Source organism: Punica granatum, chromosome 6 (assembly GCF_007655135.1).
Source record: "Punica granatum isolate Tunisia-2019 chromosome 6, ASM765513v2, whole genome shotgun sequence".
In the NCBI taxonomy this organism is placed as follows: domain Eukaryota; kingdom Viridiplantae; phylum Streptophyta; class Magnoliopsida; order Myrtales; family Lythraceae; genus Punica; species Punica granatum.
Genome location: NC_045132.1, coordinates 25,353,486 through 25,376,489, shown reverse-complemented (window position 1 = coordinate 25,376,489; position 23,004 = coordinate 25,353,486). Strand labels below are relative to the sequence as shown.

The following is a 23,004-nucleotide window of genomic DNA, read 5'->3' as shown; positions in this document are numbered from 1 at the left end:
CTGAAATAATTTCACTAATTATTATTGTCTTTTAATTTCCAAGAGTTGATCAATATGATAAAGAAGTCAAGTGCAGTGTGTGGATACAGTGCCAATCATTTGTTAATTATTGACGATCTCGCTTTTTCCTTGAAATTTGATTAATTACCATCTATACATAAATAGAGTTATTTGAAATGCGGAAATACTTGAAATTCAGAAATTTGCACAATGCTCTAGCGATATGTGGAGCAATTGATCAGTGGTTTGGTTGATCGATCGAAGATTATGGATTGGTTGCGATAAACGGAAATGACATTTTCGTCAAATTGCAGCAACTTGGGCATTGATGAGTGTGTGGGGATGATGATAACCGTGTGATCTGTTGACTGGTTTGGTAGTTAGACCATTGACTCCTATCGATCATTTTGATCCCATGAAAGCCAATGCCGTATTAATTTCAGACCGGTAAACATCAAGATCAGTACCATGATGACTACGCAATCGCTACACAATGCAGTATTTTGATTTATTTTCCAAATCAAAATAAAAGTAATAAAATAAAAATAATGGGATTTATGTTCTCAAAATTCGTTCAACTTATCATCGGGGGTTTTCACACAGTACCATTGCACGGAACACGTGATTAAATCGACATCGTCATTATCCTTTGACATTACAAAGGGCTAAGCCAACAATACGACTCGGTCTGGGGTTGTTCACATCCTCACTCACATCTTCATTAGCCGCAATTATAGGAATTCAATTTCCAGCCCATTTTAATTTATGATATAAAAAAGGTACGTTTTAATTTTAGAAAAAAATTAATTTTTTTATTATTAATCGCAAATGATTAAGGATATATATAGAGGCATAACTAATCGATGGGTTTCTTTTCTTCAATATGTGTGCGCCTACTTGTTCTAATCTTTTGATATTAGTACATGAAAAGGCAGGCTGAAACCGTCAGCATAGCTAATGAGTTTTTAAGCTGCGATATTAACTTTATGAGGATTCGCTAAGCATATAAATTATATATCACGCGATGAGTTGGACAATCGAAAATCTATAGATTATTTTTGGACTGTAATGCCAATTAAGGACGTTGATATCACCCGGATTTGGGCAATTCTGACTGAAAAATCAGAAAGTCCAAAATGATACGTATGCGGATGGAATGAGGAATATGTTGTATCAATCATCATAATAATAAAAAGAACCTTGAGTTTACCTCATAAAAGAAATTCCAGGAAAAAGACTGCATCGAGTCGGATTAAGTGATTATCAACTTTCAATTAAGTATTATGGAATATATATATATATATATATCTTGACTTGAGCGAATGATATTTGAAAATGAAAATACATGGCAGCGTGTTGTTGGGCTACTATTTCGAAAAATCAAAAGCTAATTGGGCCTAAGCGCAATGAGATATTTCTTCTTCTTTTTTTTTAGTGCGAAAGATATTATTTCAATAATTTTGAAAAATTGAATATTAAAGATTATTTTTTTTCTAAAAGTCTAAGAAGAGATTTATTCTCTCCAAAAAAAATTTAAAAAGAACAAAAAAAATCAAGAAGAGATCTATTTTATTTAAGTTTTCATGTTCGACCGACCATGGAGGCCATGGCACTTTTTCTTATGTTCTTTCAAATGAGTTCACACCACCAACTTATATCATTCGACTTATCCTTCTATATACGGCACGTCCCATATAATGCTCGTGTTGATTTGCATATAGAAGTAGTATTTTAGCTAACTTATAGAAAGTCATGTTGTAACTCATTTCATTTCATTTTTTTTCCGTTCGAACTTCTAGTTAATCCCAAGTCAATTCAGATTGGTTACGTCTAGTATTAAATCGACTTTTCTTGATTGATCACGCAAATAATATTCGTCCCAAGACATTCTTGCTTGGATCATGATGCTTTTTCTTCAGTTAAGAAATTAAATCGGCATAATTTAAAATTGGGGAAGGAAAGGAAAGATAAACCAAAAAATAATTCCCCGCCACGAGGAGGTTTAACGGAGTTAAGTTCCCCGTCTGAATCCCGACATGAAAAGCAGGAGGATCGTCCATGTCTGTGTTTTCATTAAACTTCGCTAACAGTCAAGATTAATAATCAGGTTGATTAAGAACAGCAAGAAGAAGCAGCCAGAAAAGGATAACCCCGAAGAAAATCAAATTAGCCATATATGGGTTGGAATTTAATCAACCAAACCCATAATCAAATCCTAAATCCCAGAAAGCTTCGACATTAATGGGGATGCCATATTCGTCCACTCCATTTCCAAGCAAATTGAAGAACAAACCATTCCCACCAGCATCGTTACCTGTTTCGTCCCTCCTCCTCCTCCTCCTCCTCCTCCATGGAATTCTGCTGTCTCTTCTCTGTCTCATTGAGGGTTAGTCGATGACCTTCCAAACGTAAACGACTGTTCGCGGAACCCAAATTGGCACCGCCGGGTTTCGTCCATTTCGCCATGGAAGGTATTTCCCGCGTTCTTTCTTTCCCATCTCTCGAGCTCTGAAAGGTTTTTGGGGTGGCGACTTTCATGCCCAGCTGAATTTCTCCGTCTTAAATGCTTCAAGATTGAAGCTTTGCGGTTGAGATCATTGGTTGGAGCTGTCAATTCATGTCTTGATGGGCTGCGTTTCACTGACATTATCTGTAATGTTCTGCATTTGAACATTTCACCCTCAAAAGATCAATGAGACCTGAAATTTTACCTCCTTTTCCCGTTTTCCCACAATTCCTTGTCAATCCCATGATTGGGCCATACCCTTTTGTTTATCAGACTCCACGATCTTTGTACCGGTTTGTTTGCTACAAATTTCCTCAAGAGAAGTTCATTTTCGGTTGTTCAAGCTTTATAAATCATTGTTCTTTTGGGCATGCATGGGGGCTGCTTGGCCTTTATACTTTTCAAATAGGCAGCCAAAGAGCTGCATCAGCGGTGAGAAGCTTACATTGTAAAGAATGGAGAAGCTAAATGAAATGAATGTTGACTGGAAAACAAGTTAGTACCGCAATCATGTTTAGGTGATCCTTTCTTATTTAGTGGAATTCAAGAAATAAAAGTATTTCTTCCGCTGCCGTTTAGTAGGTTGGCACTCCTCGTGATTAGGGAAGATGATCATTTGCTTGTACAATGAGATGTTCTATGTTTAGAGAGATATAGGGGTCCTTCTGTGATAGTAGGAGGTTTTGTAACCGGTGTGATGTTTCTCTGTGGAGTTCTCTTTCCCTGATTTTTTATGTTTGGATCGGACATGAACGTATTGCGTCTATATAAGACTACTGGGGCTTGTTTGATGCAATCAAGAAAACTATATTTGCCAATAATATAATCGGTGAGTTAATTCAGTTGTTTATTTACCATTGCTGGTGAGGATTGAACTTATTCTAGAAAGTGTTGTTTCAGTGATAAGTTTTTGGCAGGGACTTGGGGTGTCTAATCAATCTTTCCGCTCCAAATTTGCTTCTTCCTGTTCTGACATTGAGTATAATTGTCTTTGGTGAATAAAATTCCTTGCACCACTCTATTTACAGGTCGGTCTTTTAATTTCTCGCTCGCAAGTGTAGTTGATGGCATGTATCAAGACAGTAGAGAATGTTCAATCCATATGTAGAGTGACAGATCCCTCGGAGGAGAATGTCTAATTGGGATCAATGCCTCCATTTTTTGAGTCTGTTCTCCTTTTGAGTTGTTTAATTTCAGGGTTGCCTAGCCTTTCAGTTCTGGGCACGTACTAATGAAGTGTCTCCCTCGCTGAATTCATTCAACTTTTGCTGGCTAGTTTGGTCGATATGCAACTTGCATTTTTCTGGTCATAGTTTTCTTTCTTCTGTGGCTACTAAAACAGAAACAGGTGAAGTTCAACATGGTGAAAGCATAGCATTGCACAAGGAGAGCAATAAGAAGAAGGTTAAGACACCATCACAACTTGAAGCATTGAAAGAAATATATAGAGGTATGTCCAGCACTCTTTTCAATTTCACTCCAATTGCTATTTACAATGATTACTCATATCTGATGAAACGCTTCCTTGTTTGTGTCAGTGAACAAGTATCCAACAGAAGAATTGAAATTGCGACTCGCAGAGCAGTTAGGATTGACAGAGAAGCAAGTTACCAATTGGTTCTGCAACCGAAGGGTGAGGGACAAGAGGTTGCCATCAAAAGATGAAGTCCATGGTGATGGGCGGCAAGATCATTCAAGTGGAGTTATTGTCCAGGACCGAGGAAGTGGTTTTGGGCAAGATTCCAGTGGAAGCACCAAACAGGGGAATCGTAGGCCTCCTGTTGATTTAAGGGATGTTGAAAGTAGAAGCCTTTATGGGCAGGATTCTCCTTCTGCAGATCTCACCTATGAGCTAAGAAGTCACTACCCAGGAAATATTAATGGGGTTCAGGACACGTCTTCTGAGAGCAGTTCAGCTTTACAGGAGAGATATTGTTCTCGTAGTATGGATAAATATGGTGTGCAGGGTACTCAATTCATGATTTCACAAGGGATTCGTGTACCTCCTGGTTCAAAAACTGTCAAAGACATGGGAATTAACTATAAGCCATCTGGATATTTGAAAGTGCGGGTTGAAATAGAAAATGCTGCTATTACTACCGTTAAGAGGCAGCTCGGGAGGTATTATCGGGAGGATGGTCCACCACTCGGTGTGGAGTTTCAGCCTCTTCCTCCTGGTGCATTTGAGTCTGCAGGCAGACAATCAGCTCTCGGTGAGTTTATTCTGCATTATGTAATCCCAATATTTGTGTCCTGACTGATGTTTAGATAAAATCCCATGTCTGTTAACCCTTGAATAAGGTTTTGATGGCTCTCTCTTAATCTCACAATTCTTTCCCTCTTTCCCTTGGGTTCTAGTTATTATTCTTGGTTCCCATTAAAATGATACTTCATTTTCCATTTTATCGGTATCTTTTATACACTTGTAATGTTGTACATGAAAAGATAAAAGCAGCTGGACTTTGTGGAAAGACGGTTGATTCATGTGCATGAGCAGTCAGTTATATACAATTGCAGATACCTGGTTTTGTTCAACTATTTTCGCTAATTAAAGGAGCTAATCAGGTATTTCCCTTTCCTGGGTTTGTCAGTCCACTGCAATTCATAAGAAGAAAGAGTGACATTTTTGTTCTTTTCATCTTTACTATATACCGGAGCGGTAGAAAATTTGATTCCGCAGCATTATAATTTGTACACTATTCCATTCCACTCCAATCTATCTATTGTACCGAAGATGTGGTCCCACTATCCCAACTATTACTTTGAATCTTTTGCTTGAGTTTTCATTGAGGTGAGGTATTCTTGTTTGTTTTTATGTTTGCAGAATCTTATTATGATGAGGACCCTGCTTTGTCACATTCGCCAAATATCCACCTAGTCCATCATCCATCCCATATGAATGCTGTAAGTTGACTCTTAGATCATCCTTCTGAAGATACATTAGGAAACCTCCAAGTGTATACCGATCATGATTAAATTGATAATCCTCAACTTGGAAATTGCCAGTTGATTTATAGTAAATCTCCCCTCTATCATTGTTTTCCCTTTCTTTTGTTTTCCAGAGGCCGGAATATCCTGATTGGAAAGCCAAAAAATCTTATGAGGAAGCTCTAAACTCCAGCCCCGTGGATAGTTTTGATGACTATGAGGATCAACCTCGCCACCGTTCAAAACAAAAACAAAAATGTTCATTTTCCGATCGCTCTGGTTATCTTGCTGGCACAAACTCTTCTCTGGACATGCAAGACCATATAGTGGGTGATGATTTTGTTAATGGCGGTGGAAGGAACCATAAGAGGAACTATAATCATACTGATGAAGTGATAAGGTCTGATCATCTTTGGAGCAGTGTGGCAGGAGAGCCTCAGCTTTATGAGTGTGAGAATGCTGATCCCATGGTTGTCCAATGTAGCAAGAGGTCAAGGGAAAAGCTACCTCCTAACCCTGTCATTCGGGGAAGTGACCCTACTAATGTGGAGGGAGGAGGCCCATCTAGAAGGATCTCAAAGGTCAAAATGGTCAGGTCCCATCATTTCTTTAAACTTCTCGTATACGTTCTTGCTTGTGTGACTGATGCAGTGTTTATGTTATGTCCATGCAGGCAAAACACCATGGAGGAGAGGCGGCGAACAAAGGACATTTCAAACCGGTCAGGGAAAGAGCCCACCCGCCAAAGGAAATGATGGTACTCATGTTATTGGTGCTTATAAGATAGTATATACTTACAAAAACATGCACAAGCAAGTTATTTTACTATTTTTTTGAATGCCTGGACTTTTTTTATGGTTGAAAGGCTGTGAAACGAATCAAGAATGAGGTACGAGATCAAGACACCACCAGATCTCCCCCCATGGAGTTATCAGGCCAAGGGGTCAGTATAATCATTTTCGGGAAAGTCAACTTTATGGGAATCGAAGTAGGGCAGACATAAAATATACCAAAGCTTCCTAACAGAAGGACGGTCAAACGAAAATTGTGTTAGAAACTACGATAAGCTAGAAGGAGGTAGTCCAGCTTAGCTCTTATTCTGACAACAAGTGTTATGTGTTACTGCAGATATACTGCAGAGATGCAATCGTGCTTGAGCGATGATGAGACTGCCTGTACGAACTCTTCCTTGGATTAAGATGGATCCCTGATTGCTGATAAAAGGTAGAAAGCCCTCTACAAGGTAGTGCTGCTGCTTTCTTGGAACTTCATCGGAGATAGCTACTTTGGGAAAGACTTTCTTTTTGTACTCTTTATTAGAAGAGATACCAAGATGGAAGACCAGGGTCGAGAGCTAGCTCTCATTCTTCTGAAAGCCGGAACATTTTGTATAGTCTTTGGCTGTGTTGTAGCTGTCGGCTTTTGAAATTGCTTCAGCCCCTGCAGACGTTATCCCTGCTTCTACCTTTCTGACTTAGAAAGTAGAATCCAGGCTCAAAGCTCGATTCCCCGATGTAAATCTTAGTCTGGATGTTATCTTTTTGTTAGTTGTGAATTGTTTTTCGCAGGATGACTGAAGTAGGTAATCTATTTGTAACAGTCTGCCGGAATATGTAAATTCATTGGGATAAAAAGGGTGCTAAAACCCAAAGGTCTTTGTGTTCTTCATTTGCACCATCTCGTTCCTCCTTCAGGTTCCATTTCTTCGTTCGGATAATGAAAACAGAAGGCTGGAAGACTTTAGTCTGGCCCTTTTTCCCTGTAGTCCATTACTTTGAGTTCTAGATGTATAAAGTCCATCATCCTGTGCATCCGGCTGAGATGCTGATGCTACTAGATCGGCATTTTATCGAATGCCAACCATTTCAAAATCTTCGTGCATGAAAATTACTGATTTCACGTGAATCTTCGTCTTACATAAAGCACGTCACGTTCCCAAGAGTTTCAGTTTATTCAGTGGGTAGTCCGGTTAATGATATTATATCGAACCACCACATCCCCTACACAATCCGCAACGCGAACCCATAAATTCCGGCTTATCTCGGATCAGTGACCGGTGCTTTGTCAGTTTGGTCTGAGCAGACATTATCTTAAATCAGTAATCAACTACAGATCGATTTGAGCCCGACGGTGAAGAAAAACAGTCAGCGGACAGACAAGTGCGCTTGCAACGTCACTGGTTGGTTTCTTTTCAACGCAGTTTCCACAGACCGCACCACGCGGTCAGAGCGACCTTTCTTTATCCCTGTTGGGGGGAGGGGATGTACTCAACCAAATAATAACGCAGCGATTAATCTTCCTCCCCTACTAGTGTAATCGAGATAGGAACTAATCAAATCAACCAACAAGCAGTAAAGTAAAACAACACCAAGAATTTTACGTGGAAAACCCCGATGTGGGGAAAAACCACGGGACCAACTCCGAATCAACGATCCACTATGAATGAGGGTTATACAATGTCTTTCATCAAGGGTAAACCCTTGGATCACCTAACCTCAAGAGAAACACTCTTGGATCACCCAAACACCAAATTCGTCACCCACACCGGGTGGTTCACAAAATCAGCTAAAACAGCACCTACAGAGCTCGAATAGAAATTCTGACCGTTCAGAAGTTAGCCCCACGTGTTGTGAAGCTGCTGTCAAATTTCGTCCCAATCGGAGTTCGTTTGACGTCCCGATCGAGGTTTGATCTCCAGCTGCGCGCTGCCCCTGTTTTGTCCGAATTCTGCTCTGCTCCCTCTGTTATTCTGTGCTGATTTTCTGCAGCTGCTGCTCTGCTGCTGCGGCTCACCAACCCCCTAATCTGCTGCTGATCTGCTACTTATATATATTCTGCCAGTAACCCTAATAAAAATGGGTTATTGGGCTTATTAAAGCCCAATAAAAGCCCAATACAATTTGAGCCCAACTTCCTCCAAATTGGAGGGAAGCCCAACAAACTCCCCCTCCCGACTATTTGGAGGCTTCAAGCATACCGGCTATACTTCGGCAAACATGAAGTTTCTCCCTAGCGAGAGGTTTTGTCATCATATCAGCTCCATTCTCATCAGTGTGCACTTTGTCTAGCTTCACCAGCTTGGACTCCAACACATCTCTAATCCAATGAAACTTGATATCGATATGCTTCGACCTCGAATGGAAAGTGGGATTCTTGCAAAGATGAATGGCGCTTTGACTATCACAGTGTAGAACATACCTTTCTTGCTTCAAGCTCAACTCCTGCAAAAACTTTTGCAACCACAACATCTCCTTGCAACCTTCGGTCACCGCAATGTATTCGGCTTCCGTTGTAGACAAAGCGATGCACTTTTGAAGCCTTGATTGCCATGAGATAGCTCCCCCTGCAAAAGTCATCAAGTATCCCGAAGTGGATTTCCGGGAATCAATATCTCCTGCCATATCCGCATCCGTATAGCCCACTAACTCCGGCTTACCAGTGCCAAAGTGTAAACACACCTTGGATGTTCCTCTGAGATACCTCAGGATCCATTTAACCGCATTCCAATGCTCTTTCCCCGGATTGGAGAGAAAACGACTTACCACACCAACAGAATGAGCAATATCTGGCCTTGTACAGACCATGGCATACATTAAACTTCCTACAGCTGATGAGTAAGGAACTTTCTTCATCTCTTCTTCTCTCTCTTCTCACTTGTAGGACATTGCTTCGAGCTAAGTTTGAAATGAGAAGCAAGTGGTGATGAAACTGGTTTAGCATTACCCATGTTGAACCGATCCAAAATCTTCTCGATGTACTTCTCTTGAGAAAGCCAAAGTTTTCCACTTGATCTGTCACGAGAAATATGCATCCCAAGGATCTGCTTTGCCGGTCCCAAATCCTTCATGGCAAAGGACTTGTTGAGCTCCTTCTTCAACTCTGTAATCTTGCTCATATCATGACCAACAAGTAGCATATCATCCACATATAACAGTAAAATGATAAAATCACCATTCGAGAATTGTTTCACGAACACACAATGATCTGAAGTTGTCCGTGTGTAGCCATGGCTCAACATGAAAGAGTCAAACTTTTTATACCACTGCCGAGGTGCTTGCTTAAGCCCATACAAGCTCTTCCTCAGCCTGCACACCAAATGCTCCTTACCTTTAACTCGGGAATCCTTCAGGCTGCTCCATATATATTTCTTCCTCCAAGTCACCATGCAGGAAAGCTGTTTTTACATCGAGAGCTGCTCGATCTCCAAATTCAGACTAGCTGCCAGTGCGAGAACAACTCGGATCGATGACATCTTGACAACAGGCGAGAAGATCTCCTCGAAGTCAACTCCTTTCTTCTGGTTGAAACCTTTCACTACCAGTCGAGCTTTGTATCGAGGTCGCGAGTTCTCTGTCTTCAACTGTAGACCCATTTGTTCTTCAATGCTCTCTTACCTTGCGGTAGCTTCACTAGGTCATACGTGTGATTTTCAGACAAGGAGTTCATCTCCTCATTCATCGCCTTCAACCAGTGCTCCTTGTGCTCATGTGCCACAGCTTCATCATAGCACTCAGGTTCTCCCCGTCAGTCAGTAGCACATATTCATGAGGCGGATATCTTGTAGATGGTCGTCTTATTCTATCAGATTGTCTAGGTAGATCTGCAAGCTCTAACTGTAACCGCGAGCCTGTATCATCCGTAGTCACATCATCATCTACCTGAGGAATCTCACCCCCAGTCGTGGTTTCTTCATACTCACCAGGTACCTCTTCCACTGGATGCTCTACATCAACCGGTACAGGAATAGAGATCTCGTGAGGATTGCCTACACTGGCCTTCTCTAACTTTTGCAAATCCTCGATTGTCTGGTCCTCAAAGAAGACAACATCCCTGCTCCTGATGATCTTCTTGCTATCAGGGTCCCAAAGCCTGTACCCGAACTCTTCATGTGCATAACCCAAGAAGATGCACTGTTTTGCCTTGGCATCAAGTTTTGATCTTTCATCTCGAGGAATGTGAACAGATGCCCTGCACCCGAATACTCTGAGATGCTTGTATGATACTTTCTTGCCGGTCCACACCTGCTGGGGTACATCTCCATCAAGTGCAACTGACGGTGTAAGATTAATAAGATCAACCGCTGACCTCATTGCCTCGCCCCAGAAAGGCTTAGACAGTTTCGCTTGAGAAAGCATACAACGAACTCTCTCAACAATTGTGCGGTTCATTCTCTCTGCAAGCCCGTTCTGTTGTGGTGTCTTCGGTACCGTCTTCTCAAGTTTGATACCGTGAGTCCTGCAATAGTTCTCGAAAGGACCTCTATACTCACCACCATTATCAGCTCTGACACATTTCAGCTTCATGCCTGTTTCTCTTTCCACTGCTACATGGAAGTTCTTGAAAATCTCAGTCACCTGATCTTTAGTTCTCATAGGGTAAGCCCAAACTTTCCTGGTGTGATCATCTATAAATGTCACAAAATAGAGAGCACCACCAAGAGATCTATCCGACATAAAACAAACATCTGTATGCACAAGATCAAGTATATGATGGCATCTAGAGGGACGACTTCTAACAAAAGAAACTCTCCTCTGCTTACCAGCTAAACAGTGATCACAAGTGCTCAAGTGCATACCTTTAACGGGCAAAGACTGCTTTCTAGCAAGAATTTGAATACCTTTCTCGCTGATATGCCCAAGTCTCCTATGCCATAGCTCGATAGGATAATCCTCAGCAACATTAACCTGACCGGAATTGTGTTTGGCACGCAGCCTGTAGAGAGTGTCGGTCTTCTGACCCCGTGCCACAATCAACGAACCCTTGGAGAGCTTCCATCTCCCATTGCTGAATTCATTACTGTAGCCTTCATCATCAAGTTGACCCGTCGAGATTAGGTTAAGGCGAATTTCTGGAACATGCCTCACCTTCTTCAAAAACAACTTGCAGCCAAGCTCGGTCTCTAGACAGACATCACCAATACCGACAATCTTGCATGACTGTCCATTCCCATTCTCACATAACCATAGTCTCCGGTAGTGTAAGATGAGAAGAAATCCCGATGAGGAGTGACATGAAACGAGGCACCTGTATCTGCAACCCAGGTAGAGTCCTGACATGTGAAATTCACATAGGCTTCATCACAAATGATGTAGGTCTCTCCATCAGATGCCACTGCTGTAGTACCTTCTTCCTTCTTGCTCTCACCGTTGCCATTCTGATTTTTCTTCAGAGCTCTACACTCCCTTTTGTAGTGTCCCTCCTTTCCACAGTGATAGCAAGTGACCACTTTCCTCGTCTTCGACTTTGATCTACCCCTCGATTTGCCACGTGAGTTACTATGCTTGGAAGAGAAATTTCTGCTTTGACTTCTCCCCCGTTGTTCAGTAACCAAAGCTTCAGACTGAATGGAAATTCCCGTGCCTTTCCTTCTAGTCTCCTCATTAAATAAACTGTCTGTCACCGTGGCCAACGATAGCTTCCCGTTTGGCGCAGAATTGCTTAATGCAACCACAAGTGTGTCCCAATTATCCGGTAGAGTCCCTAAAAGTAGACAGGCCTGCAACTCATCGGGTAATATTATCTCCAGGTTCGTCAACTGGTTAATAATATCCTGGAAATTACTCATGTGAGCAGCCATATCACCTCCATCCTGGAAACGAAGATGAACCAGCTTCTTCACGAGGAATGCCTTATTTTGTGGTGTCTTCCTCGCATAGAGATTTGTCAATTTATCCCACAAAGCTTTTGCATTTGTCTCCTGAGCAACATGATGATAAATACTATTGTCTATCCACTGCCGAATCAAACCAATAGTCTTCCGATTTGTGCGTTCCCAAGCCTTGTCATCCTTATCTTTGGGTTTCGCGGAATCCCCTTCAATAGGATCGTACAAATCCCTGCAAAATAGAAGATCCTCCATCCGAGACTTCCATATAGAGTAGTTGGTTGCATTCAACTTGAACATAGATCCTGTAGACTCCTCCATCTCGAAAACACCGAAAAAACTCAAACTTCTCTAACCCGAAGCTTTGATACCACTTGTTGGGGGGAGGGGATGTACTCAACCAAATAATAACGCAGCGATTAATCTTCCTCCCCTACTAGTGTAATCGAGATAGGAACTAATCAAATCAACCAACAAGCAGTAAAGTAAAACAACACCAAGAATTTTACGTGGAAAACCCCCGATGTGGGGAAAAAACCACGGGACCAACTCCGAATCAACGATCCACTATGAATGAGGGTTATACAATGTCTTTCATCAAGGGTAAACCCTTGGATCACCTAACCTCAAGAGAAACACTCTTGGATCACCCAAACACCAAATTCGTCACCCACACCGGGTGGTTCACAAAATCAGCTAAAACAGCACCTACAGAGCTCGAATAGAAATTCTGACCGTTCAGAAGTTCGCCCCACGTGTTGTGAAGCTGCTGTCAAAATTTCGTCCCAATCGGAGTTCGTTTGACGTCCCGATCGAGGTTTGATCTCCAGCTGCGCGCTGCCCCTGTTTTGTCCGAATTCTGCTCTGCTCCCTCTGTTATTCTGTGCTGATTTTCTGCAGCTGCTGCTCTGCTGCTGCGGCTCACCAACCCCCCTAATCTGCTGCTGATCTGCTACTTATATATATTCTGCCAGTAACCCTAATAAAAATGGGTTATTGGGCTTATTAAAGCCCAATAAAAGCCCAATACAATTTGAGCCCAACTTCCTCCAAATTGGAGGGAAGCCCAACAATCCCCATAAGTCCGATGATTAAAAGTCGGCGCCGCCTTACATCCCGCGTTGGGACACCGACTCCAATCCTATATATCCCCTCAAGACAATTCTTCCCACCGATCTCCCCAAAGCAAACTCAATCTGAAATCCTTACCATTTCTTGCTCACCGAAATTCCCGAACTTCAGCGTCGAAAGACTTCGGCCGAATATGATGATGGGCGAGCATGAGATAGCTGAGGCGATGGCGGCCCGCCTCCACAGGCTCAGCAACTGGGACAAGTACTCCTCCGAGTCGGCCCCTGAACCGCACTGCACGGAGGAGCAGCTCTCCCTCCACCTCCAGACCAAGAAAGCCGAGCTCGCCGTTCACAGGGCGAAGTCCACCGGGAGGGACCTCAGGACTGCGTGGGCGGAGGTGGAGCTCGGGATCATGAGGCACCTTGCCTGTCTCCTCGCGAGGACCATCGACCCCGTGATCGCGTCCCTGAGGGACTCGGCTGTGGTGCAGGAGGGGGAGGTGTGCGGCGTCTGCCACGAGGAGATGCGCCGCGGCGAGACGAGCCGGGGAATGGGGTGCTCCCACGTGTTCCACCCGCTGTGCATTGAGATGTGGGTCAGGTCGCACAATTCTTGCCCGATGTGTAGGCATAGTATGGAGATTCAAACGGTTGACTTTCAACTTTGACCAGGATTGAAATGTGTCACGTGAGGAAATATGTTCCGCAACCAGTTCTCGTTGGAAAACGTTTTCCGGAAAAATGTCCTCCGGCCCATGGGGCCAATATTGGGCTTGCTGAGATGGTGTCCTTCCGGAGCTATTGGGCCGAACTTTTGTCGGCCGCATTTCCAAAGAACAATGTAATAAGCCCAAAATGCGTCAGTAATTGGGCCTCGTAATGGGTTTTGCGGATCATTAGTCCACCTTGTTCAAGATAAATATGTGTCGTGTGGACACTACTCTAGTCCCCTTTGATACTTACACCAGCAGTCATAGTAAAATCGAACCCGAAGAAGGGTTGCCGGTGTAGTTGTTTGTTATGCGGCGTAAGGACCTCAGCGAAAGAATACCTCATATGACATTCTTGTGAACACGAATAAGCTCATTCAAAACTGATGATTGATTAGCATGATGACACAGTCTATATGTTAGCGCGTTTTGAGCTATCCGATGGGTGAATGCTGTATGGAAAACAAGTGCAACAAAATGGTCCTAAAGTAAAGGCGACAGTTCGTGGGGTCTCGATGGCGATACGAGCTAGTGCGGCTCGAGAAGAATTGGACAGGAATGGGGGCAAGTGTGGATGGAAGATAGTTAGGCAAGGAGAGGGCATGAGGTCCCCCCACCATGCTTTGCTTTTATTCACTAATGTGGGGGTGGTGAGGGCTTCTCCATACAATTTTCATTGGGGAAAACAAAACATCAAATCCCACAACACATTGAGAAGAAATAAAAAGGTGGGGAGTAGGGGGGCCAGAATTTCTGACTTTTGTGGCCTTAGCTTGCCTTTCCCTTTCCTTTGCTTTGCCTAAAGTGAGACCCATTGAAGGGGTGGTGTTGGTCCTAATCAATTCAACTGGGGATTGGAAAAGACAGGTGCCCTTGTTTAGGGCACTTGCCCTAATGTTGCCATGTACTCCACCCTAAAGAAAAACCTCCCATTTTTGGCTACAAAATACTCCTCATCGCCCTCCCCTCCACCTTTTCACATTAAAGTGTGCTTATATTCACCTCCACACTTTTCCTCCTCTTCCATTGATTCCTAGTACTCCTACATTTAACCACCGGAATATTCCCCGATATAGGTAAAATTAACGATATCTTACCGATGTAACACCGTGCCTCCTCAGGAAGATCCTCTACGTTCCAACAAGGTAAGCTAAAAGATCCAAAGAACCTGGGCCCGTCGAAAATGCATCTATATACCCATGCCGTGAATATTCGCTAATATCATATTTGCACGAGCCATAAGCTGCATTGATAATGCCCCTTGGCTTCCCCAACAAAGACAAATCCTTACAAGAATTCGAGCACTTTATCGAGGCGAAACCGATCTCGATGTTAAGGAAGATACAACCGAGAGCATATCAAAAGACCGTGGACTAGTGCAAACCCGTATCTACGATCCCCGACTACCGAGTCTCGTAAGTTTGCGCAAGCCTTAACTTGCGATGATTTTACTTATGTTTGTTGAGATGTGTTCCCTTTTAGTTATTTTCATGTAAAAGAAGAAAATTTGATGATTTAGCTTTTTTCGGTTGAATTATTCCTTTTTTTATTTTAATCTAAATGAAGAAAATTTGTATGACAGAAAAAGAAGGAAATTTGTTTACACTTTGAGTGAGGACTAACGAGATGACCAAAACAGTTCGCCTTTAAAAAAAAAAAAAAAATTTACCAGAAAACATATCACCGAAAACTTTCCGACTTCAGTAATAATCAATCAGTCCAAGCACTTTCCTCTCTCTCTCTCTCTCTCTCTCTCTCTCTCTCTCTTCTCTGCAACTTCTGCTCAGCTCTGATCACACAGTTCCGGCACTCTCTCTCTCTCTCTCTCTCTCTCTCTCTGAGAGAATCTGCCTCGAGCTCAGCCCCCGCCGTCGGAATGCGCAGCCTCTGATTCCAATCCGTTGCCTGCCGACAGCTCCTGCTTTCGCGCGTCATCACCACAGCAGCGCCAGCTTCCCTTCCTTCCTCTAGCTACCCGCGCTCTCCGCGATTGTCGGTCGGCCTTGACTTCCTACCGGAGATTGGCCCGGCGAGCTGCGATGAATCGCTGAAGCTCGGTGCAGATTCGGAGTTGCTTCTGCTTGCGGATTTGGTGCTGGTGGAGCGCTGCCGTTTGGGGTTTTTGGCCGACGGGAGCTGAGCTGGAATGGGAGATTTGGGGATGGTCCTGTTTAGGCTTTGAGGAGGCGACGGACTAGTGGAGTTCCTGATTCATTTCCCGGACTGATAGGGATGGCTTCGGATCTTAGCAGGAATGGCCCCGTCGAGAGAGATATCGAGCAGGTGAGCTATTTCCCCCATCACTATGTCAATTTGGACCGTGAAGCTGTTGAATGTCAAATTGCATTGCCTTGTCCTGCTCCCTGTTCCTTCCTTCCTGCCGTGTTTTTGCTTATTGACCTTTGCAACAACAACTGGTGAATACTGACGTAAATAGGCCGGGAAAGGGCCAAAGTTGAGGTTGGGGGCGTATAAGCCATGTCTGTCAAACTTCTCTAGCGCAGGCTTTAGCTAGCTCAGGCATATTTCTTTCCATCATTGTTGCCTTATTAGGTACTTGGGGTTGTGGTTACGGACCATGGTTTAGGTCACTAGAATAAAGGTTGTTCCTAGATCTCACATCGGTGCAAGCCTGGTGCTGGGGAGGATGATGCCTCCTCATCAGTCATGAAGTGTGTCAGTGATAAACAGGCAGTATATGTTGATTGTTACTCTGCGAGTCATGGTACTCTGTGTTTTTCTTCAGCAAATGTCATTGAGCAATGTGGTTACATTGTTTATATCTTGGTCTGATACGAAAGTATGATGGAAGGCTACAAGATATGTTGTTAAGAAATTATTTTGTTGTTAGAGTATTTTCTGCGGGAGAAATGGGAGACTCAATGGTTTCTCGCAGAGTAAATTTTCAAGGACACGATTCTTGTTCTTGAAAATGATAGAACTACTGGTGGCAGGGCAATGCTAGATCCTAGCCAGTGTTTCTTGTAACGAATATGCAAAATCCTATGGATGATCAGCTGTATTGGCCAGGTTTTGTGTGTTTTGAATGGGGGCATAAAGCACTTAATTATTTGGGTTCTCTTATCAATTTTCTGCGAGTCCAGGTTCTTATATTTTTTTGGCATCTAAAGGCCCTTAAATTGGTTCTTCCATAGTATGCCATGGTCATCCAATTGTGGGCTACCCGGTAGATCAATGATGAACTTAAAGGAACTGCCTTGCTGCATCCTCTAGGTCTTTATAGCAAACAAAGCATGTGTCTATGCACTTTTTATTTTTTAATTTCTGTTTAACCTAAGTAGGCTATCTTCCTCCTACTGTATTGATGTGCTGCGCATGCTTACACTAGGTTTCTCAATTATCTTTTTGACAGGCCATTACTGCTTTGAAGAAAGGGGCTTACTTACTTAAGTATGGAAGGAGAGGGAAGCCCAAATTCTGTCCATTCCGGCTTTCCAATGTAAGTCAGACTTGAGGAATGCAAGTATGGTTCTAAAATACATCTTCTAGTGGTCCTTCATCTAATGCAATTTTAGTAATTAATATGTAACAGTGAAGTAACAACATAGGTTGCACAATGATGCACGTCCCTTTGGGCCTTAAAAAGAGGTCAACTCTAGCTTTAACTTCTGCTGGCCCTTTTCATTTTAAACTTTTGAAAGAATCACTTTATTAGTTCCGGTAAGTTTTAGGTTCAAGCCAGAGAAAGTGCAGAGAACTTTTATGTTTTCCTCTTTCGAAACTGAAATTAATAAATTGCTGTTTGCCCCTAATAATTATAGCTATAAAGTTTTAAAGATTATTCATTGACGAAGAGTTGTGATACTTTAAGTGACTCGTTTCTTCTCCCAATTTTCAGGATGAATCTGTTTTAATATGGTTCTCAGGAAAGGATGAAAAACACCTAAAGTTGAGCCATGTCTCAAGGATAATATCTGGGCAGCGCACCGTAAGTTTCTTGCAGTGAGGAACATTTGCGGTTACGCTGTTATTATCACTAACTCTCGGGATTATGATAAAGTTTTTGTGTGTCTGTGTGTTTATCTTTGATATAATTGTAGTTTTTTCTATGCTTCACTGTCAAACACCAATTAACCACTCCACTTCAGTTATTGTTGTCCACTTGGCAGCTTTTTGTACGCGAATAATACATGATAGTAGAAGTGCCCATGACAGAATGGATGGGAGCTCAATCTGAACAACTAGTTTGTTAACAAAGAATAAATTAGCTGAATTCTAGCAGTCTTCTCTAACCGGAACGGCTTCAGTGATACACTTTATTTGGTTTCATGTTCTATTTATTAAACTATGTTTGAAAATTTTTATGTATGAAACATTCTGTTCTGTGAAGCTCTCAAATGTATCATGACATTGACCATTCCCCTTTTGCTGTACATTGTCTAGTCTGGAGTAGCTGGATTAGGATTAAATCAGCAGTATTCTTTCTGATAAGTTCCACATAATTCACTCAAATTTTCTTTAGTATTGCTATGGCTGGAAGTGATCCTTGTAGACTGTTTTTCTACATGTTGATATAAGTTTAAGAGTTCCTGCCATTTTTTTAACCTAATTTGTCAAATACTTGCCATGTTACAACTTTTGCTTTCATGCACTCATGATGTGCAGTTTTTGTTTTTTGGTGCAGCCAATCTTTCAAAGGTACCCCCGGCCTGAGAAGGAGTATCAATCGTTTTCACTTATATACAGCGACAGGTCACTGGACCTGGTGAGAATCATAGTCTCAGTTTCTCAGATTCATATTCTGAAATCATCTGCTTTTCAGGAGCAGTGGAAATGGTGTGGTCTATTATCTAATGATACAATATTGCACTCTGCTGCAGTTGTATTGCATAAGATCTTTGCTTGTAGATGCCTGATGTATTGTTGTTGCCTGGTTGTGTAACTAGATATGCAAGGATAAAGATGAAGCTGAGGCATGGTTTAGTGGCTTAAAAGCATTAATTTCACGATGTCATCAGCGGAAATGGAGAGCAGAATCAAGAAGTGATGGAATTCCGTCAGAAGCCAATAGTCCTAGAACGTATACACGAGGAAGCTCTCCTTTAAATTCTCCGTTTGGTAGTAATGATAGTTTTCAGAAGGTATTCCTACTGTTCCATAGCAGATTCTTTTTTTTTTCATCCTTATTCCAGTCCCTTAGCGGAGAGACCATCTTGGGCTTCTGCAGGATACTGGCGATAACCTCCGATTTCAAAGTCCATTTGGAAGTCCTCCCAAGAGTGTTCCAGATAAAGCATTTTCTGATGTAATACTATATGCTGGTCCTCCAAAGAGTTTCTTTCCTTCAGATTCTGCCAGTGCCTCGATCCATTCTTTATCATCGGGAGGCTCAGATAGCATGCATGGTCAAGCAAGAGCAATGGCGATGGATCCTCTAAGGGTTAGTTTATCCAGTGCTGTAAGTTCATCTAGCCATGGGTCAGGTCATGATGATGGAGATGCCCTGGGGGATGTGTTCATCTGGGGTGAAGGCACCGGAGACGGTGTTTTGGGGGGTGGAACTCATAGAATAGGAAGTTGTTTTGGGGTGAAAATGGATTCCTTGCTTCCGAAGGCCTTAGAATCTGCAGTAGTACTCGATGTTCAGAACGTTGCTTGTGGCGGGCACCACGCTTCTTTAGTCACAAAGCAAGGGGAGATCTTTTCTTGGGGAGAGGAATATGGAGGTAGGCTTGGGCATGGTGTGGATTCTGATGTTTTGCATCCAAAGCTAATAGATGCCCTCGCTAATATCAATATTGAGCTTGTAGCATGTGGTGAGTATCACACTTGTGCTGTAACTCTTTCTGGCGATCTGTACACTTGGGGTGATGGCGCCTATAATTATGGTCTTCTTGGCCATGGAAATGAAGTGAGCCATTGGGTGCCTAAGAGAGTGAATGGCCCTTTGGAAGGCATACATGTCTCGTCTATATCTTGTGGGCCATGGCACACTGCAGTTGTTACATCTGCTGGGCAGTTGTTTACTTTTGGTGATGGCACATTTGGTGTCTTGGGGCATGGAGATCGAAAAAGCATTTCCATTCCAAGGGAAGTTGAGTCCCTTAAAGGCCTCCGCACTGTGCGGGCGTCTTGTGGTGTTTGGCATACAGCTGCAGTAGTGGAAATCATGGTGGGTAATTCCAGTTCCAGCAACTGTTCATCAGGGAAGCTCTTTACTTGGGGTGATGGAGACAAAGGCCGGCTAGGGCACGGTGACAAAGAATCAAAACTTGTCCCCACCTGCGTTGCAGCCCTCGTGGAACCGAACTTTTGTCAAGTTACCTGCGGACATAGCCTCACAGTAGCACTTACAACATCGGGTCATGTCTATACTATGGGTAGTACTGTATACGGTCAGCTTGGGAATCCTCATGCAGATGGTAAGCTCCCTACTCGTGTGGAAGGAAAGCTGTCCAAAAGTTTTGTGGAGGAGATAGCTTGTGGTGCTTATCACGTTGCCGTGTTGACTTCACGAACCGAAGTTTACACTTGGGGTAAGGGAGCAAATGGTCGACTGGGGCATGGAGATACTGATGATCGGAACTCCCCTACTCTGGTTGAGGCACTCAAAGACAAGCAAGTTAAGAGCATTGCCTGTGGTACCAATTTTACGGCTGCTATTTGTCTCCACAAATGGATCTCAGGCATTGATCAATCCATGTGCTCGGGCTGTCGGCTGCCATTCAATTTCAAGAGGAAACGCCATAATTGTTATAATTGTGGACTCGTTTTCTGTCATTCATGCAGCAGTAAGAAGTCCATGAAGGCTTCTATGGCTCCGAGTCCTAACAAGCCCTACCGTGTCTGCGACAGCTGTTCTAATAAGATATGGAAGTCATTGCAGACCGAAGTCCAATCTAATTCTTCCATGGCTAGAAAAGGGGGATCAAGTCAGGCTCCAAACGAGTTAATAGATAAGGACGAGAGGCTGGATTCTAAATCTCGAGCCCAACTTGCTAGATTCTCTTCCATGGAGTCCTTTAAACAAGTGGATCGATCTTCCAAGCGGAACAAAAAACTTGAGTTTAACAGTAGCCGCGTGTCACCTGTGCCAAATGGAGGTTCCCAGTCAGGAGCACTCAACTCCTCAAAGTCTAATGCGGTCTTTGGATCATCCAAGAAGTTCTTCTCTGCTTCAGTGCCTGGTTCAAGGATAGTTTCTCGAGCATCGTCACCAATATTGAGGCGGACCAGCCCTCCTCGTGCCGCAACGCCGACTCCTACCCTTGGTGGACTCACGTCCCCAAAGTTCATCGTGGATGATGCTAAACAGACAAATGAGAGCCTCAACCAAGAGGTTATCAGACTAAGAGCACAGGTACAAAGTTGACGTGCATAGTTTTATCCCAGGTGCAAACAATTGTGTACGAAAGTATATTTTGGATGTAGGAGTTGCAATTAAATGGTAATGGCCATTATTTATTTATTTCTTTGCCTTATGCTTGACCATCTATTAACCATAGGTGGAGAATCTTACCCGTAAGGCTCAACTCCAAGAAGTGGAGCTGGAAAGAACGACTAAACAACTGAAGGAGGCGATAGCAATCGCTGGTGAAGAGACTGCAAGATGCAAAGCTGCTAAGGAAGTGATCAAGTCGCTGACCGCCCAAGTAAGTTTGAATCTCTGTTTCAGTAACGAAAAACCCCCTTGTTTCTCGTTCATTGCGTCCCTGCACGACGAGTCGATTGATAATTTTATACTGATGAACGAATTTTGTATTTCTTCTAATCAAATAGCTGAAGGACATGGCAGAAAGGCTACCTGTGGGCGCCGCTCGGAACGTTAAACCTTCCACTCCTTCAGCGGTCTCAACTCCAGCTTCCAGCGACATTTTCAATGCTTCTTCCATGGACCACCGATTGAGTAGTCAACTTATGAGTCAAGATCTGGAGTCAAACATACCTAGTAGCACTGCTATGCTTTCTAATGGATCGAGCTCCGCAAGCAACCACAGTGTTGTGGGTCATCCCAGACAAGGCAATTCAGAAGCATCAAGTAGAAACGGGGCCAAACCTAAAGAAGGCGAGGTTCGAAAGGATATTGAATGGGTCGAACAAGATGAACCCGGTGTATACATCACCTTTACCGCCTTGCCTGGAGGTGGCAAAGACCTTAAACGAGTTCGATTCAGGTACACGTGCATTTTTCATCATAACCTGCATTCGACTTAGTTAACTGCTAAAATGCTTATTCGAGGTTCATAATAAATGGGCGCAGTCGGAAGCGGTTTACTGAGAAGGAAGCAGAACAGTGGTGGGCTGTGAACCGGGCAAGAGTATATGAACAATACAATGTGCGTTCGATCGACAAATCAAGCATTGGCGGCGCAAGTGACGACTAGATCAATCTCTCGCAGGCACGGAGGATCTTACAACGAAAATATTATTCTTCTTTTTTTTTTTTCTTTTTTCTTTTTTGTAAATGAGATCTCATTTTTGTTTTAACCGATTTTTTGGAGATATCAGCTTCATACGGGGAGATGGCATATGATATCATCAACTTAAGTTGGGGGCTCGGCATGTTGTATGCAAGTATGATTTGGTACCGTAGTTGAGTAGTTGGGACTCGGGAGCAATAGAGGGTTTCCCCTTTTCTTTTCCTCACTTTGAATTTCTTCACCTGATCTTAGAATCCATTTGTAATTTTTTTTTTCCCTTCTTTTTGGGGTTGAGAAATGTAAATGGCTTTTACCCTTCAGAAATTGAAGATTGAGAGAAGCTGTGCTGCCTCTGTAAATTCAAACCAAAGCAAAAAAGAAAAAAAAAGAAAAAAAGAGAGAGTTTATGAATGAATGCTTATCTCTCGTTCCCTACTGTTTGGCACAACCATCACTTCCGTCCTTGAAGTTTCAGAGTCATCACCTTCCTCTAGCGACCTTGCCCAGGGAGAAGGTGGCCCAGGGGCGGTGAGTGCGATCGAAGGGAGGGGAAGAAAGTACAGCGATGGAAGAGATATTCTCTCCAAAATCTTATTCTACTGGGGTAGAATGTTGCGGCTTCATTCAACGACGTGATCTGAGTTTAAACTTGCTGTATTGGAGTCTCAACTGAAGCTTCGAGTCATTCCCTGTGGTCTTATGATCTTGTAGAAGCAAATTTGCAGTATTGTTTTTTTTTTTTTTTCTCTTCTTGTTACTTACAGCAGAAATCAATTTGCAGGCTGCCTTGACAACTGTTTTA

General features: G+C 42.9%; 2 protein-coding genes across 7 annotated transcripts; both read left to right on the top strand.

Annotated features, from left to right (window-relative positions):
* Positions 1 to 2,133: 2,133 nt before the first annotated feature.
* Positions 2,134 to 7,190, top strand: LOC116211278 (homeobox-DDT domain protein RLT1-like). 6 transcript variants are annotated; one of them, XM_031545586.1, is made up of 9 exons: positions 2,135 to 2,471; positions 3,849 to 3,956; positions 4,045 to 4,719; positions 5,331 to 5,410; positions 5,569 to 5,834; positions 5,919 to 6,015; positions 6,108 to 6,191; positions 6,300 to 6,377; positions 6,563 to 7,102. In XM_031545586.1, the coding sequence occupies exons 1-9, from the start codon at positions 2,465 to 2,467 to the stop codon at positions 6,596 to 6,598; spliced, it is 1,431 nt and encodes a 476-aa protein (XP_031401446.1). In that variant the 5' UTR covers positions 2,135 to 2,464; the 3' UTR covers positions 6,599 to 7,102. The 6 variants fall into 6 exon arrangements, with proteins under 6 accessions (XP_031401445.1, XP_031401446.1, XP_031401442.1 ...); XM_031545584.1 differs by having other exon boundaries at positions 2,137 to 2,471; positions 5,919 to 6,024; XM_031545582.1 differs by having other exon boundaries at positions 2,136 to 2,471; positions 5,569 to 6,015.
* An 8,359-nt stretch (positions 7,191 to 15,549) lies between these two features.
* On the top strand, positions 15,550 to 23,004 carry LOC116210749 (PH, RCC1 and FYVE domains-containing protein 1-like). The gene is made up of 9 exons (XM_031544780.1): positions 15,550 to 16,104; positions 17,195 to 17,281; positions 17,681 to 17,770; positions 18,467 to 18,547; positions 18,729 to 18,923; positions 19,010 to 21,142; positions 21,288 to 21,434; positions 21,562 to 21,956; positions 22,043 to 23,004. Exons 1-9 carry the CDS (start codon positions 16,054 to 16,056, stop codon positions 22,164 to 22,166), a joined length of 3,303 nt encoding a protein of 1,100 aa, XP_031400640.1. The 5' UTR covers positions 15,550 to 16,053; the 3' UTR covers positions 22,167 to 23,004.

Coding starts and splice junctions, on each gene's coding strand:
- LOC116211278 (XM_031545581.1), top strand. Junction 6,025..6,107: donor GGATCTCAAAGGTCAAAATG/GTCAGGTCCCAT, acceptor ATGTCCATGCAG/GCAAAACACCATGGAGGAGA. Junction 6,192..6,299: donor ACCCGCCAAAGGAAATGATG/GTACTCATGTTA, acceptor TATGGTTGAAAG/GCTGTGAAACGAATCAAGAA.
- LOC116210749 (XM_031544780.1), top strand. CDS start 16,054: ATGGCTTCGGATCTTAGCAGGAATGGCCCCGTCGAGAGAGATATCGAG. Junction 17,771..18,466: donor TAATATCTGGGCAGCGCACC/GTAAGTTTCTTG, acceptor TTTTTGGTGCAG/CCAATCTTTCAAAGGTACCC. Junction 18,924..19,009: donor GTAATGATAGTTTTCAGAAG/GTATTCCTACTG, acceptor GGGCTTCTGCAG/GATACTGGCGATAACCTCCG.